The sequence below is a fragment of the Electrona antarctica genome (genome assembly GCF_951216825.1).
Source record: "Electrona antarctica genome assembly, chromosome: 4".
Classification (NCBI taxonomy): Eukaryota; Metazoa; Chordata; class Actinopteri; order Myctophiformes; family Myctophidae; genus Electrona; species Electrona antarctica.
Genome location: NC_136809.1, coordinates 43,610,190 through 43,623,516, shown reverse-complemented (window position 1 = coordinate 43,623,516; position 13,327 = coordinate 43,610,190). Strand labels below are relative to the sequence as shown.

At 43.0% G+C, this 13,327-nt stretch overlaps 1 protein-coding gene across 3 annotated transcripts in view; it reads right to left on the bottom strand.

Annotated features, from left to right (window-relative positions):
* Positions 1 to 2,745: 2,745 nt before the first annotated feature.
* The window catches only part of ecpas (Ecm29 proteasome adaptor and scaffold), a 37,759-nt gene continuing 27,177 nt past the window's right edge, over positions 2,746 to 13,327 (bottom strand). For 2 of the 3 annotated variants that reach the window (XM_079499916.1, XM_079499917.1), the window contains exons 36-49: positions 13,157 to 13,222; positions 12,069 to 12,158; positions 11,778 to 11,844; positions 11,138 to 11,229; positions 10,061 to 10,127; positions 9,371 to 9,568; positions 8,757 to 8,968; positions 8,346 to 8,389; positions 7,305 to 7,497; positions 6,875 to 7,013; positions 6,050 to 6,155; positions 5,466 to 5,554; positions 4,460 to 4,531; positions 2,746 to 4,252 (exon numbers count right to left, since the gene is read on the bottom strand). In XM_079499916.1, the coding sequence (XP_079356042.1) occupies positions 4,113 to 4,252; positions 4,460 to 4,531; positions 5,466 to 5,554; positions 6,050 to 6,155; positions 6,875 to 7,013; positions 7,305 to 7,497; positions 8,346 to 8,389; positions 8,757 to 8,968; positions 9,371 to 9,568; positions 10,061 to 10,127; positions 11,138 to 11,229; positions 11,778 to 11,844; positions 12,069 to 12,158; positions 13,157 to 13,222 (1,575 nt within the window). In that variant the 3' untranslated portion in view covers positions 2,746 to 4,112. The remainder of the gene's footprint in view (positions 4,253 to 4,459; positions 4,532 to 5,465; positions 5,555 to 6,049; positions 6,156 to 6,874; positions 7,014 to 7,304; positions 7,498 to 8,345; positions 8,390 to 8,756; positions 8,969 to 9,370; positions 9,569 to 10,060; positions 10,128 to 11,137; positions 11,230 to 11,777; positions 11,845 to 12,068; positions 12,159 to 13,156; positions 13,223 to 13,327) is intronic. The other variant, XR_013789913.1, reaches the window with a different exon arrangement.

Genomic DNA, 13,327 nt, shown 5'->3' with positions numbered 1-13,327 from the left:
TTAAGTAGTTGTGGCGATTTGTACAAAACAGGTACAAGGCGGGCTACTCCTGAAAAGTTTAGAAGCCAATTGTAGCCAATGAGGGTGGATTATGAGAAATCAAACAAACCCGTCTTGATCACATGACTATGGAGAGCATGTGTACCGATTTGCGTGAAATTTGGATAAAATCTGAAGGAGTAATATTAGAAAATGTGTTTAACATATGTCGGCCTCCTGGTGGCGCTATAAAGAGCAGATGTGAAAAATTCCAGGCAAAGGTTTTTCCTTGGCTTCTAGGGAGTTGGCATACAAAGTTATCCACAGATCCGTGCAGTTAGAGGTAAAAACACTTTTTGGCCAGTTATAGCGCCACCATGAGGCTGAGTTGAAAATGTTCATGTGGCATTTCTTCCTCGGCCTAGTGGGAATGTGCGTGCACAATTTCACGGATATCACACGATGTGTTCATGATTTGCAGCATTTTGTTTGAAACTGAGCACTCCTGCGAACTTTGGAAGCCAATCTTAGCCAATCAGGATGGAGTCTGAGAAATCTGAAACACCCGTTTCGTTGAATGGCTCTAGAGAGACTGTGTACCAATTTGCCGGAGATTAGCTGTTCACAGACGGAAGGACGGACGGACGGACGGACGGACACACACACACACACACACACACACACACACACACACACACACACGGACGGACGGAGTGCAAAACATACTCTCTCCCCATGCCTTCGGCCTGGTGGAGACAATAATTGTGAGAGGCATCTATTATACAATTGAAAAGGTGTGCCCAAAAAGCTGTGCGCAACCCAGGAACAAAAGGCACCAGCTACTACGTCACTGACACACTGCAACACACACTGCAACAACCCACTAAACACACTAACACGTCACAGACTTACCCTCCGCGTCGTTCCATGGCTATCTCCTCATGTCGCGCAGCACGCCCACACTCAACACCACCCGCGTAAAAATTGTCATTGCACTGCCACTAAAGCCGCCTCCCGTCCAGACTCACAAACAATATCAATATCAATAATAAACACAAACACGCCACAAGCACCGACACCCCCGCCTAATTTGTTGCCAGGTCTATGAAAACAAGCCCAGAAAAAATGCCATTCAACACGCTACTTACAACTCGCTTACAATTCGCGGACCTGGCAACACTGCATCCTGTTTTCCCATTGGCTACGGTTGCTACAACACGCATTTGCACTGCATGTTGGGAGCAACACAGCTTAATGTAGGGGTCACCGATTGCTGTGCTACATCCCCCTCATGTTCTCACCACCCCGTTCGGCTACACCACACACACTAACCTACACAATTCTCCACATGCAACACAGGGCCCTTATTGGCTAGCCCCCTCACATGGCGATCCCCACGCAGCAAAACACAGGCCAGCCAGCCACACACACACACCCACACACACACAACGGCCACGTTCGGAAATATCGCACTGAGCGCACTGTGCAAATGCAATGCAAACTAATAGGCGAGTGTGCTTCGGTGCGGTATTTCCGAACGCGCCCATCTCATCGCCACAACGCGCGCAGTCGGATGCCAAGCTCTTCCGCGCATTATTCCTTTCCCAGTCTCACCACACCACGGACTCATTGTAACCTTGCATCAGTGTCACTGCAGACACGTAATCACACTGTGGAGGATTTGTGACTGAGTGACTGTGTGTGTGTGTGTGTGTGTGTGTGTGTAGTTTGATTTCAGCATGTTTTACACTGCACAGTTGCGCAGTGCACACCATGGGACAAATCGGCTTTTCACCCCCTGCCACTGTGCCCACAAACGCATGTACAAGAGGAAAACAATCTAAACATTATATACTAACGTCAGCATCGGGCAGATTAACACACACAAGCGTTATTAGTTGAGTTTTCTTATTGAAGTGCCTCTGAATTGTAACTGTGCGTTTATGTCAGTCAGCGATGCGATCCGTTGTTATTCAGCCACCAGCAGCACCATACGCACGGACTGGAGAGAGGCGACGTGTTTCTCTCCCTTCGGCTCATGTAGCCCTCATTGTAACTACAAATATTGGTCCCGAAGAAACAATGTGGGGTCACTGCAATCCAAAAGATTGTAGGCCTACTATAATGCAGTCAAGGTCCCCACAAAAATATACTACAGTAGAGTATGTTCTGCTCCATTCTCAACATCTTTTGGTTTCCAAAAACAGTAACTTATTGTAAGTAAACAAAAACAGTAAAAAGCAGTTTCATGTGTGCTTATTTTAATTTAATTTAATTTGCTTTGATGTGAAAATAAAATACAACAACAAATAATAATACCCATCCATTACTACATGTGAAGGGCACAATACTGGGTTTAAAAACACAGCTGAAACATGAAGTGGAGTCTGTCAAATCTCGCAATTTCCTTCTTCCCATTGCGCTGCAACGGAACTAGGATGAGCCGCCCGAAGGGCGGCGAAATTCTAGTATCTTACAGTGGTTATGAATTTAGCCAATGACATGTTCAACTTTATATACATGCGTTTGTTCTTGGACTATAATTACGTACAATGGTATAACATTACTATGACTGCTGCTTATGTATTCATCCCGTAGTTTTTCCATCTCGCTTGCTTTGACAAACAGCAGAAATAATTGGATATTAAACTCTTTTATTCAAATAAAACACGATCAAACAACTTGAATTGTGTATGTACTAATACAGAGACAAACATTTATAAAAGAGAATTAGTTCTGTAGTGCAAGACAAATGAACACAAACACTTTTCATGCCAAATTCATGGATGGGGTTTTATTTTCAAGGCTTCTGAAAATATTTAGTTCAATACTTCCTTCCCACAGCAAGTGGGAGGAGAAAATATGATTTCCAACACACGTGACTCGCCACTTGAAACAAAACAAGAGGTGCAAAATATTTGTTTTAATTACATTATTTTTGTAATATCCTAACACAGACAGTTTAAAGCACTGGGTTACTCTAAGCATGTGCTTCATGTTAAATCCATGAGGGTAACAGCAGCGGTGGAGCGGTGAACCAGTCAAAGAGCATATTTGGGTCCAAACTTTAACCATTACATTACATTTTTTGAAAAAGATTTCAAGTTTAAAAAAAAAAAACGTAGGTCAGGATTTAGAAGGTATTTTTAGAATCAACCTCAGGTCTAGCCCATGTTGTACAACTGTGTCACGCATCAAAAATAGTCGAAACACGTCACGATGAGACGACGCATTGAGCTTGCAGATTGGCTCCTTTAGCTATTTTTGAAAATGTTCACCTATAACATACCTAAAGTAGATGACAGGTTGAAAGTTGTTAAAGTCTAGACCACCCCTCTGCCTTTAGACTGATTTCACTATATCGTGGCTGTCGGGCAGAATCCTTTACCTCCAAATTTCAGCTCTTCATTTGTAAATTAACGCCATACTTTATCTCCAAATTTCAGCTCTTTATTTGTAAATGAATGCCATACTTTGTTGTACAAGTAGCAGCAAAAATTGCCGACATATGTGATGCGTGAGCTTGTAGATCTGCCATTTTTTGCTATTTGGAAAGTTAAAGTGGTTAAGTCCGTCTATGGGTTTTATAAATATTGAACCAATTATAAGAATTAAGGAATAATAACTACATTGGATCCATCAGAATGCTTTTGGACATACAAGCTTTCCGCCCAACAGCGACAATAGATAACCCATGGCATCAGTAGAGCGCCCCCTATAGGAGCTACAGGCATACAGTGTTCACAAATAAAACACAAGTTTATATGGTATTTATTATTATCATCATTATTATATTTTGAAATTTAAACCCAATAAACTACAACCCTCCTCTTCATTACTGTCCCACATTTAAACAGAGCCAAGTTTATCAGCCCTCTAACCGAACCAGCCGTGACACTTGGGGCAGTTTCATCTGTACAAGAAAGAAGTAATATGGTTCGGGTAACAGGGTGAGGGTGCGTTTGAATATCAGTAGAGAATAAAGAACCAGCAGTTGTAAAAAATAGACCAGTTAAAGGAGAGCATGAACAAACTAGTATCTTCTTTTTTTTCCCCCCACAAACAACAGTGTGCTCTGATTTGGCGGCTTTGTGTGTGTGTGTGTGTGTGGGTGTGGTGGGGGGGTGGAGTCTTTAGGGCTGGCTCTGGATGTGTCTGCGGAGCTCCTGGGCCTTGTCCTTCAGGTCAGGCCTGGCGTCTGACTGCAGGGTGGACAGAGAGAACTGGAGCTGCTCTCTGCTCTTCACCGACACGCAGTCCCACTGCTCGCTCTCTGCGCACACACACATTTTTTACAATATGATCTAAATCCTTCACCTAGCACGAACCTGAGGATGTAGGACTATTCATTAATTTAACTTTGAGAGTCTATAGTACAATAGGTTACATGTGTATACACCCTCAGAGTTCCAAATAGATACAGAGGACACTATTGTATTCACATAAAAACAACAGATTAATAGTATAAAAGTCTATTTACCTCCAGTCCTCTTCACCAGCAGCTCCACAACCGACAAGGCTTCTGTCCTCACTGACGAGTAGCTCTTATTTTCTTGAGGGAGAGTACACAATGAAGTGATTAAATACAAGCAGGGTTGAGGGAGAGTACACATGATGTGATTATGTGTTCTTTGGCTATATAGAAGTGTCTATTTGTACGTCTCTAAATGTTTTGATGAATTTAACAAGGTGGCATTACAGCATTACACTTGTAAACAAGTGTAATGCTTTATTGGGTCGTCCACTCACAGTTAACAGTCTTTGTATTGAGTTTGTGCTTGAAATGTACTGTAATTCTGCAAACTGTTAATAAATATTTCAATCAATCAATTAAATACATGCAGGGGAATTTAAACCACTTAAACACTGTTAGACTGTGTTGACTGGGATTGTAGCAAGTTCCATTTACAGTTTATTATTCTTTGAGACGTAAACAAGGAAGTGAACGGCAGCGCGCATGCGTGAAACAGCATGGAGTACGGTGCAGAAGGAGCGGCACCAGCGGTTTGATTAGAAAAGACGTGTATACACATCCAAGGTCTTAATTGTGTTAATATGCCTATATTATATTCGACCTAGTGGCCTTGGTCAGCTCTGACGCTGACTTTGTTCGCGAGTGTGGAATGGTTCCATTGTTGTTCATGTTGTCAAGGACCTGAAGCCAATTTATGCTTTGAGCGACAAGAGTTGAGCGACGCGTCACATTCCGTGTCTCACTATGTTCTGAGATCATACTGTAGCTCTCAAGCTTTTTGTATTTGACAGATATGTACAAATACGTAGTATGTTAATGTACACGCATTTTTTCCAATAAAATACAATAAATCATTGAAGTCACTCACGGCTATATACTTAGTCCCCTCCATTTCCCCGTCTATATAACATTTATTTATAAATTCCGGGTATGACGATGTCACGTGCATACCCTCTATAGGGACATTGGGGTTCAAGTGGTTAGTGTAATGTATAATTGTTAGCAGTAATACCTAGAGGGTATGTGAGAGCAGCGCAGGTCTCTGTGAGGATCTGAGATAGTGCATTAGGATCCTGATAGCCCTTCTCCAGCAGCAACAGCCTAAACAGACAAAACATTCACTTCAAAACATAGCAAGATGTTCTTATGCTGAGCGCCATACAAGGTGCGTCCGGTAAGTGGCATGAACCCTAGTACAGTGGTTCCCAAAGTGGCACCCCCAGCGGGTTCCATTTTGTACACTCTCAGACTTATGGGGGTAATGCATATTAAACTATAGACAGAATACGTTATTGGCAATTAAAAAAACAACAACAGAATCATCCTTCAAGAGCGCCAATATGGCTAAATTAATACAATTAATGAAAATTGAAATTAAAAGGTTTGAGAACCACTGCCCTAGTCACCCAACAACAGGGGGAAGTTGTCGAGTAAATAGAGAAGAAAACCATGACAGCGGGTCAGGTAGATATCAAACCTATCAACTATCTAAACAACAGATAAAAGCTCAAAGGAAGTTTATACTGGCCTACTAGCTCTAAAGCCGTAATTATGTGATTAATAATAGGATATCACATTGAAATGTCTATTACGCACCCCTGAATGTATGCCTTCAGAGAGTGTAGAACTCCCAGCTGAACCTTCCAGGTGCTCAGCCTGAGCTTCTCACACATCAGCGTGCACACCTCCACCTGGTAACGAGCTGCATAGACCCAAATGAGAAACGTTTAAGGGCACTGTTTACATGGATAAAAAGCAAAATAACATCCCGCAACTGAATCATTTTGGTATGGTGCGAGGAATATTTTAACGTATGGTCTAGCATTTCAGATGAACTTAAGGATAGGATTTTATGCCCTGGTTTTCGTGACATCGTTGGTCCTGCAAGGGGTGGACTTTTTATTTTCTTGATCCTTTGTTGTATTCGTTTTACGTTGTGTATGTACATGTATCTTGTTTTTGTTTATTGTTGTATTTTTTATTCATAATTCCATACTGCATAATTGTATTGTTTATGTGATGAGAAAAAAAAACATTGTATGGCCAAGTCATAATGTGCAATTTGAGAACCAATTAATAGGTACTGTAAAATGATGATTTAGTAATATTGTTCTTGCTGTTCTACATACCGCCAACCAAAATGTTGCTTTTATGAAATATCCGAGACCATTAGGGTTTTATGTAAGATGCTTCTGAACAAATCGCTTGTTTGACCAATTCAAATGCTCCAAAATAATAACCGAACCGATAATAGCCTTTTTCGCTGCGCAACATGCTTCCAAATACAGATGATTGTACTGTATTGAAATATGCAACGGTCCGACTGTCCATGTCATGCGTCTTCTGCTGGTCAACAGTTAATTTGGACTGGGTTCTGAGGGCCATCAAAGACCTATTCTGTGGAATTAGCTGTAGGTTTACCCTGGGTTTGTGGATTCTTGGGCCAGGCCTTTCCCAACGTGTCGAAGGCACAGAGCAGAGCTTCCGTCTGCAGCTCCTTCTTCTCTCCATCATCCTCTTCCAGGGACCTGGGGCAGTCACCGCCACTCTCTGGGCAGTTCTGTCAGGAGTCAACAATCAAGAGGGGGTTTGTTTGTCACTAACTCCTAAAGGTACAAGCAGCGAAATGTAGGTGCCGCATGTTCAGCAAAGAGTGCTAACAATACAATAGAACAACAACAAGATAAGAATAATAGAGATAAACCAAATTAAGTTAAAATATTACAGGTAGGAAAAAGGGTGTGAATATAATATGGTTGAAATGTGATGGTCCACATCATGGCCATGTTTTTAAGGACTACTTGTTGACATACAGTATTATGGGCACTAGTGTGTAATCATGTCCTGCTACCTTCTTGATAAGAGGGATGAGGATCTGGGCCATTTCGCTGAACCGGTCCTCCTGGCTGCTGTGCAGCACATCTCCTGCACAGCGCAGGGCGGCCATCTTGTACACCAAGCTCTCTTTGGAGCACTCCTTCACCACCACTGCCAACACCTCAGAGATGGTGGGCTGGCCTGGACAAGGCTTCTGCAGCTCAGAGCTAGAAAAAAACAATGTAAACCATGTATAAAATGACGGTATGTAACGGAAGATGAGAATTCTTTGAATAAAACAAACAAAAACCTGGCTACGGCTTGATATATACAGAGCACGCAAGTTCACACTTGAATAAGTGAGCTTGTAGATTGGAAATGCTTGGTGTGCAATACAACTCTAAACCACGCAGAAAGCATGTATAACGTGACACTGTGGCCATTCATTGTGCATAATTTGCTCAACCAGAGCGATTAGCTCTCAAATTAGATTTCTGAGCATGCGTTGCCTGGCACTCAATTACTGTAGCCATGCCCCTACTACAGGTAGATTACTGTAGCCATGCCCCTACTACAGGTAGATTGTTACTGTAGCCATGGCCCTACTACAGGTAGATTGTTACTGTAGCCATGCCCCTACTACAGGTAGATTACTGTAGCCATGGCCCTACTACAGGTAGATTGTTACTGTAGCCATGCCCCTACTACAGGTAGATTACTGTAGCCATGCCCCTACTACAGGTAGATTGTTACTGTAGCCATGCCCCTACTACAGGTAGATTGTTACTGTAGCCATGCCCCTACTACAGGTAGATTGTTACTGTAGCCATGCCCCTACTACAGGTAGATTGTTACTGTAGCCATGCCCCTACTACAGGTAGATTGTTACTGTAGCCATGCCCCTACTACAGGTAGATTGTTACTGTAGCCATGCCCCTACTACAGGTAGATTGTGACTCATTTCATTCAAAACGGGGATAGCTAACCACAGCAGCACCTTACGGCAAAGATCAAAGAAGACTTCCCAGATTAGGTAAGGTAATGTCGAGTAGTAGTAAACACAAAGATACCATACCTGCACTTGGATACCACTGACCCAATGGCTTTCAACAGCTCCTCCTAGAAGAAATCAAAAGGCAGAAGTCAGTTTGTTAACTAACTTGACTAATAATAATTTAGACCGCACTCCTTTGCCGTCATTTCTGTCAATGTACATTATCCACATAGCCTATGTGAAATCTGTCCTCCATTCTAAATATTAGGAGCAGTGTGTAATGCAGTGCTCAGGGACACTTCAACACACAGACTGGGCGAGCCAGGGGATGAACCGGGGACCTTCAGGTTCCCAACACACAGACTGGGCGAGCCAGGGGATGAACCGGGGACCTTCAGGTTCCCAGACGGCCTCTTTACCGACTTAGCATCTATTGCACCCGTAAAACGCTTCCCATAAAACAAACGAAGTGATCACATCAGCAGTTCTGACCTTGCCCGCCCACGTGCGTCCAGACAGCCCCTGCATCAGAGCGGTCAGCACCATGCCGAGGTGTGGCGCCACCAAGGAGCCCGTCTGTTCCTTCGCCACGGTTGCCATGGCAGCGGCACCTTGAGCTTTCATCTTCCAGGACTGGGACTGCAAAGCCTTCTGGGTAAGGGCGATCAGCTCCGTCATGTAAAGCCTGATGCCTCCAAAGCTTCCTGGTGGTCAAGCAAGCACACACCAAAGGTGTTAATGCCCTAGATCAGTGCTTTTCAACTTCTTCATGTTAAGGCCCATTATTTATTTGGCTTTTGAGCCACGGACCACCATTTGATGAAATTTAGCCTCATATACCCTAAACTAAAGAATATTTTGTTATCGTTGGAAATGATTTTGCCCACAATTCCTTGCTGTGGACCCTTACGGGTACATTTGGTTTTAGTTTACGCTCAAAATCAAAATCTACAAACTAGCTAGTAACTAAAGCTTTCAAATAATTGTAGCGCAGTAAAAGTAAAATATGCCTCTGAGATATAGTGGAGTAGAAGGAAATTGGAAATCTCAAAAGTGTACTTATGTACAGTACCCGAGTAAACGTAGTGTATAAACCAGGCTCTTACCCGGCACGTTGTCCTGCCACACCTCGGTGAACAGCGTGGCATCGTGGCACTCTCCCTTCTCCTCCTCGGGGCCCGGGGCCTGGTGCATGCCCAGGAAGGCCAGGGGCAGGCCCACGCCGGCATGGCTCTTCAGCACGTCGGGACTGTAGTGGCTGATGGCGTGCATGGTCTGTGCACACGACGACTTGTACACCGGGTCTGGGGAGGACGAGACAGACGGGACGTGGGAACATCAATTCACTGTTGTTCATTCACTTCGCTCGCCGGGGGTCGATTGGCTGTTTTCAGTGCGTTGACACGACGGCGCACAATCAAATAAATCAGCTTAGCTAAGCTGAGAGGACTGTCACGATTATTACATAATCGCCTAATCGCAATTATTTGAGATAATCGTCAATCGTTTTCCATGTTGAAAAATGTCCATACATTTTCAAAATAATTTCAAAAATGGCAGAAATAGCAGATCTACAAGCTTACAACATGACGTGTTGTAAGCTTGTAGATCAACTATTTCCGCTATTTTATATATTTTTGTGAAAATTACATTTGTAATCGTGACAGCCCCATTTAGCCACAGCTCATTTCGGGGTCCGTATGCTTTCCATTGGTCCGACATGCAGAAACATTTCCTCTACTTCCATGTGTATGTATATATATATATGGGATGAAGCTGTGTTTGTGTCCTCTCACCCTCTTTCTCCAGGTACCAGTTATTGAGTTTCAGTAGTAGTTTCTCCACACTGCTGTCCTTTGCCGTCTGATTTGGGGTGGAAAAAAATATATAAATATATATTTGAGACTATAGAGTGCTACTGTACAAGTCAGAAGTGAATTTATAATATTTAAAATGTCAATGTCTGTGTGTGTTTTTACATAATGCCAGGGTTTTTTCAATGTATATACAATTTACAATTTAGGCATTTAGCAGACGCTCTTAATCCAGAGCGACTTACATTAAGCAAGAACAAAAAGCATGGGAATACATCACATATGTAAAATGCATTTATCGCGAAACATGCGTAAGCTAAGAACGTGACTAGAACATATCTATATAATGACACTATACATATAAACTATAACTAGAACATATCTATATAATGACACTATACATATAAACTATACATATATGCTATACTATGCTGTACATATATACTATGAAGTGCTATGACTACATACAATGCACTTATTGTGCTGTCTACATGACATGCTATAAGTCTGTTTCAAATGCTATATAAGTCTAAGAAGTGCTGTCTAAGGGGGGTAGGGTAAGTGCTATGGGCCATGATGGAGTCTGAAAAGGTGGGTTTTCAGACTACGGGTTTTCAGAAATTAAGGACTATGTTTCAGGCGATAGAAGCATGCGCACTTGCATGCGGGAGTGTTGCAATGCTAGATTTGATCACCAGCACACAGTAGCTTCACTAATCCTGCGCACGGTCCTGGGGGCTTGTGGTATATACGTGTTTTGTAAAAGCAAAATGGCCACCATGTGACTATGATCCATGGTAACTAGTGTTCTTACCCTGACCAGGTGGCCCAGAGCTATGATCCATGGTAACTAGTGTTCTTACCCTGACCAGGTGGCCCATAGCTATGATCCATGGTAACTAGTGTTCTTACCCTGACCAGGTGGCCCAGAGCTATGATCCATGGTAACTAGTGTTCTTACCCTGACCAGGTGGCCCAGAGCTATGATCCATGGTAACTAGTGTTCTTACCCTGACCAGGTGGCCCAGAGCTATGATCCATGGTAACTAGTGTTCTTACCCTGACCAGGTGGCCCAGAGCGAAGGCGAAAGCTTTCTGCACCACACTGCTCCTGTCATGGATGCCATTCAGCAGGGCACTCATCAGTTTACCTACAGGTCAAACACACCAGTGTCGTATTGTGTTAATCACTTAAAGTAGAATACCAATACTCATTTTCAACATTAAACTATGTCCATTTATATACCTCAGACCTGATGCGTATTAATAATAAAATGCTCCCTTTCTCGTCTGTGTTGCCTAGAACAGCAGATTATTTTTTTGGTCATGTGACCAGCAACGTACTACGGCTGCTGTAGCCTCGCTGCTAGAATGGGGAATTTCATCTCCAACTGAAACAGCGTGACCTGAATATACAATGAAGTCTTGTTTGACCCTTTTCAGCCAATTCAGTTATATCTTGTGAAACTATACAAATACATACTACAAAGATTCTATTGCAAAGAGATTATATTGTTTTGCACGGACATACGGAAGTAACTAGAAATCCCGTTACACGTTTTTAGATCTGCTAATTTTGCCATCCGCTGCGAGTTTTTAGATCTGCTGTTTTCGGCAAATGTTCACCTCAGGACACTTTGTGCTTCATATGGTTACAGTGTCCATTGTCTTTGGCACGCTAGTAGTTGTGCAGTAGTACCTGAGTATGGGGTGAGGTCTTGGGGACACTGCACTGTGAGGGAAACAATGACACTGGCACAACCACCCTATGGAGGGATAGAGGCAAATGAATACAGAGGGAATAACGTGATTCATCTTTACATACAGACGATAGATACGTGGACGGAGGTACGAGACAGAAAAGGGACTGAAAGAAAGTAGTCTATGAGCTAAGAATTAGTAGCACACAAGCTGTCAACCTTGCCGGGATGAGGCATGTTGGGAGCTTGAGGATTGTACAATGAAGTATGAATCAGGCTTTGTCGTGTACCTTGGTTCCCAGCCCCACTCCACTCTTCAGCAGCTCACAGAGCCTGGGGACCAGCTCTCCCAGTACAGACACATCCAGATGTTGGAGACACTAGTGTCTCACACACACACACACACACACACACACACACACACACACACACACACACACACACACACACACACACACACACACACACACACACACACACACACACACACACACACACACACACACACACACACACACACACACACGGGATATATTAGGTGAGGATATCTCTAGGTACCTGACAATTCGATTCCGAGGCCAACGATTGGATTATAAATCAGTTACTGATGCATCTCGATTCCAATACATGATTTATGTCCCCTTCACTGTGTGACTAATAATCAAGGTCCTTTCTAATGATCCATAATAAAAAATGTATTACTCTACAAACAAAAACATTAACTTGTTCCCCGACGTCTTTTTCCCCAATGGCGCTCGCTGCCGATGACGTCTTTTACGTCTTTTGAGGATTTGTATTCATTCAAAATGGTCTCGCTTGTATCCACCATCCCTGTCACTAGGCAACGCTCGGCCCGCTTTGGTGCGTCACTGAAATGATTCCCCCCCCAGTCGACCATCATTACAACTGCGATCTTAAAACCCTTTTTCCTCTGAATCATTTCCCAGACCGAGGTGCTGAGGTGCTCATTACTGAATCGCTGCAACCTCGCGGTTACAATATTAACACTTCTGATGACTTATAAAAAGACGGTAGCCACATGAACGTTAGGCGATTTTGCTTCTGGTTCATTTTGGGGTCTTCAAAATAAAGGTTGCCGATGCATTTGGACTCCGGAGGCAGTTAGTGACATACAGACTGAATTAATATTTATAGTAAATGAGTTAAAGAATGAACTAAAGAGCCTCCCATGATGTATTCTTCACTTCTTTATTTTGAAACGATCTGTTTGGAAAAACCAACAGACTGGAAAATGATTTCATGTAACTTAAATTATAAAAATGTTTCCAAAAATCTATTTTGACCATGTTAATGGTGCCTCATGCTACAGAAACAGGAGATACTGGGCCTCATGGCTCGGCAAGGCTAACTTACTTACCATGTTAATGGTCTCCATCATGGGGGACGACTTGGCAGCACTCAGCCTAGCTGCATCCATGGCACTCTGGAGGTAAAACAAGAGTCAGAACAGATGAAAAACACCCTGTCGGTGCTGGCAAATGATAACCTAGCCCATGACATAGACACATTCTTTATTTGTCCGTTAGAA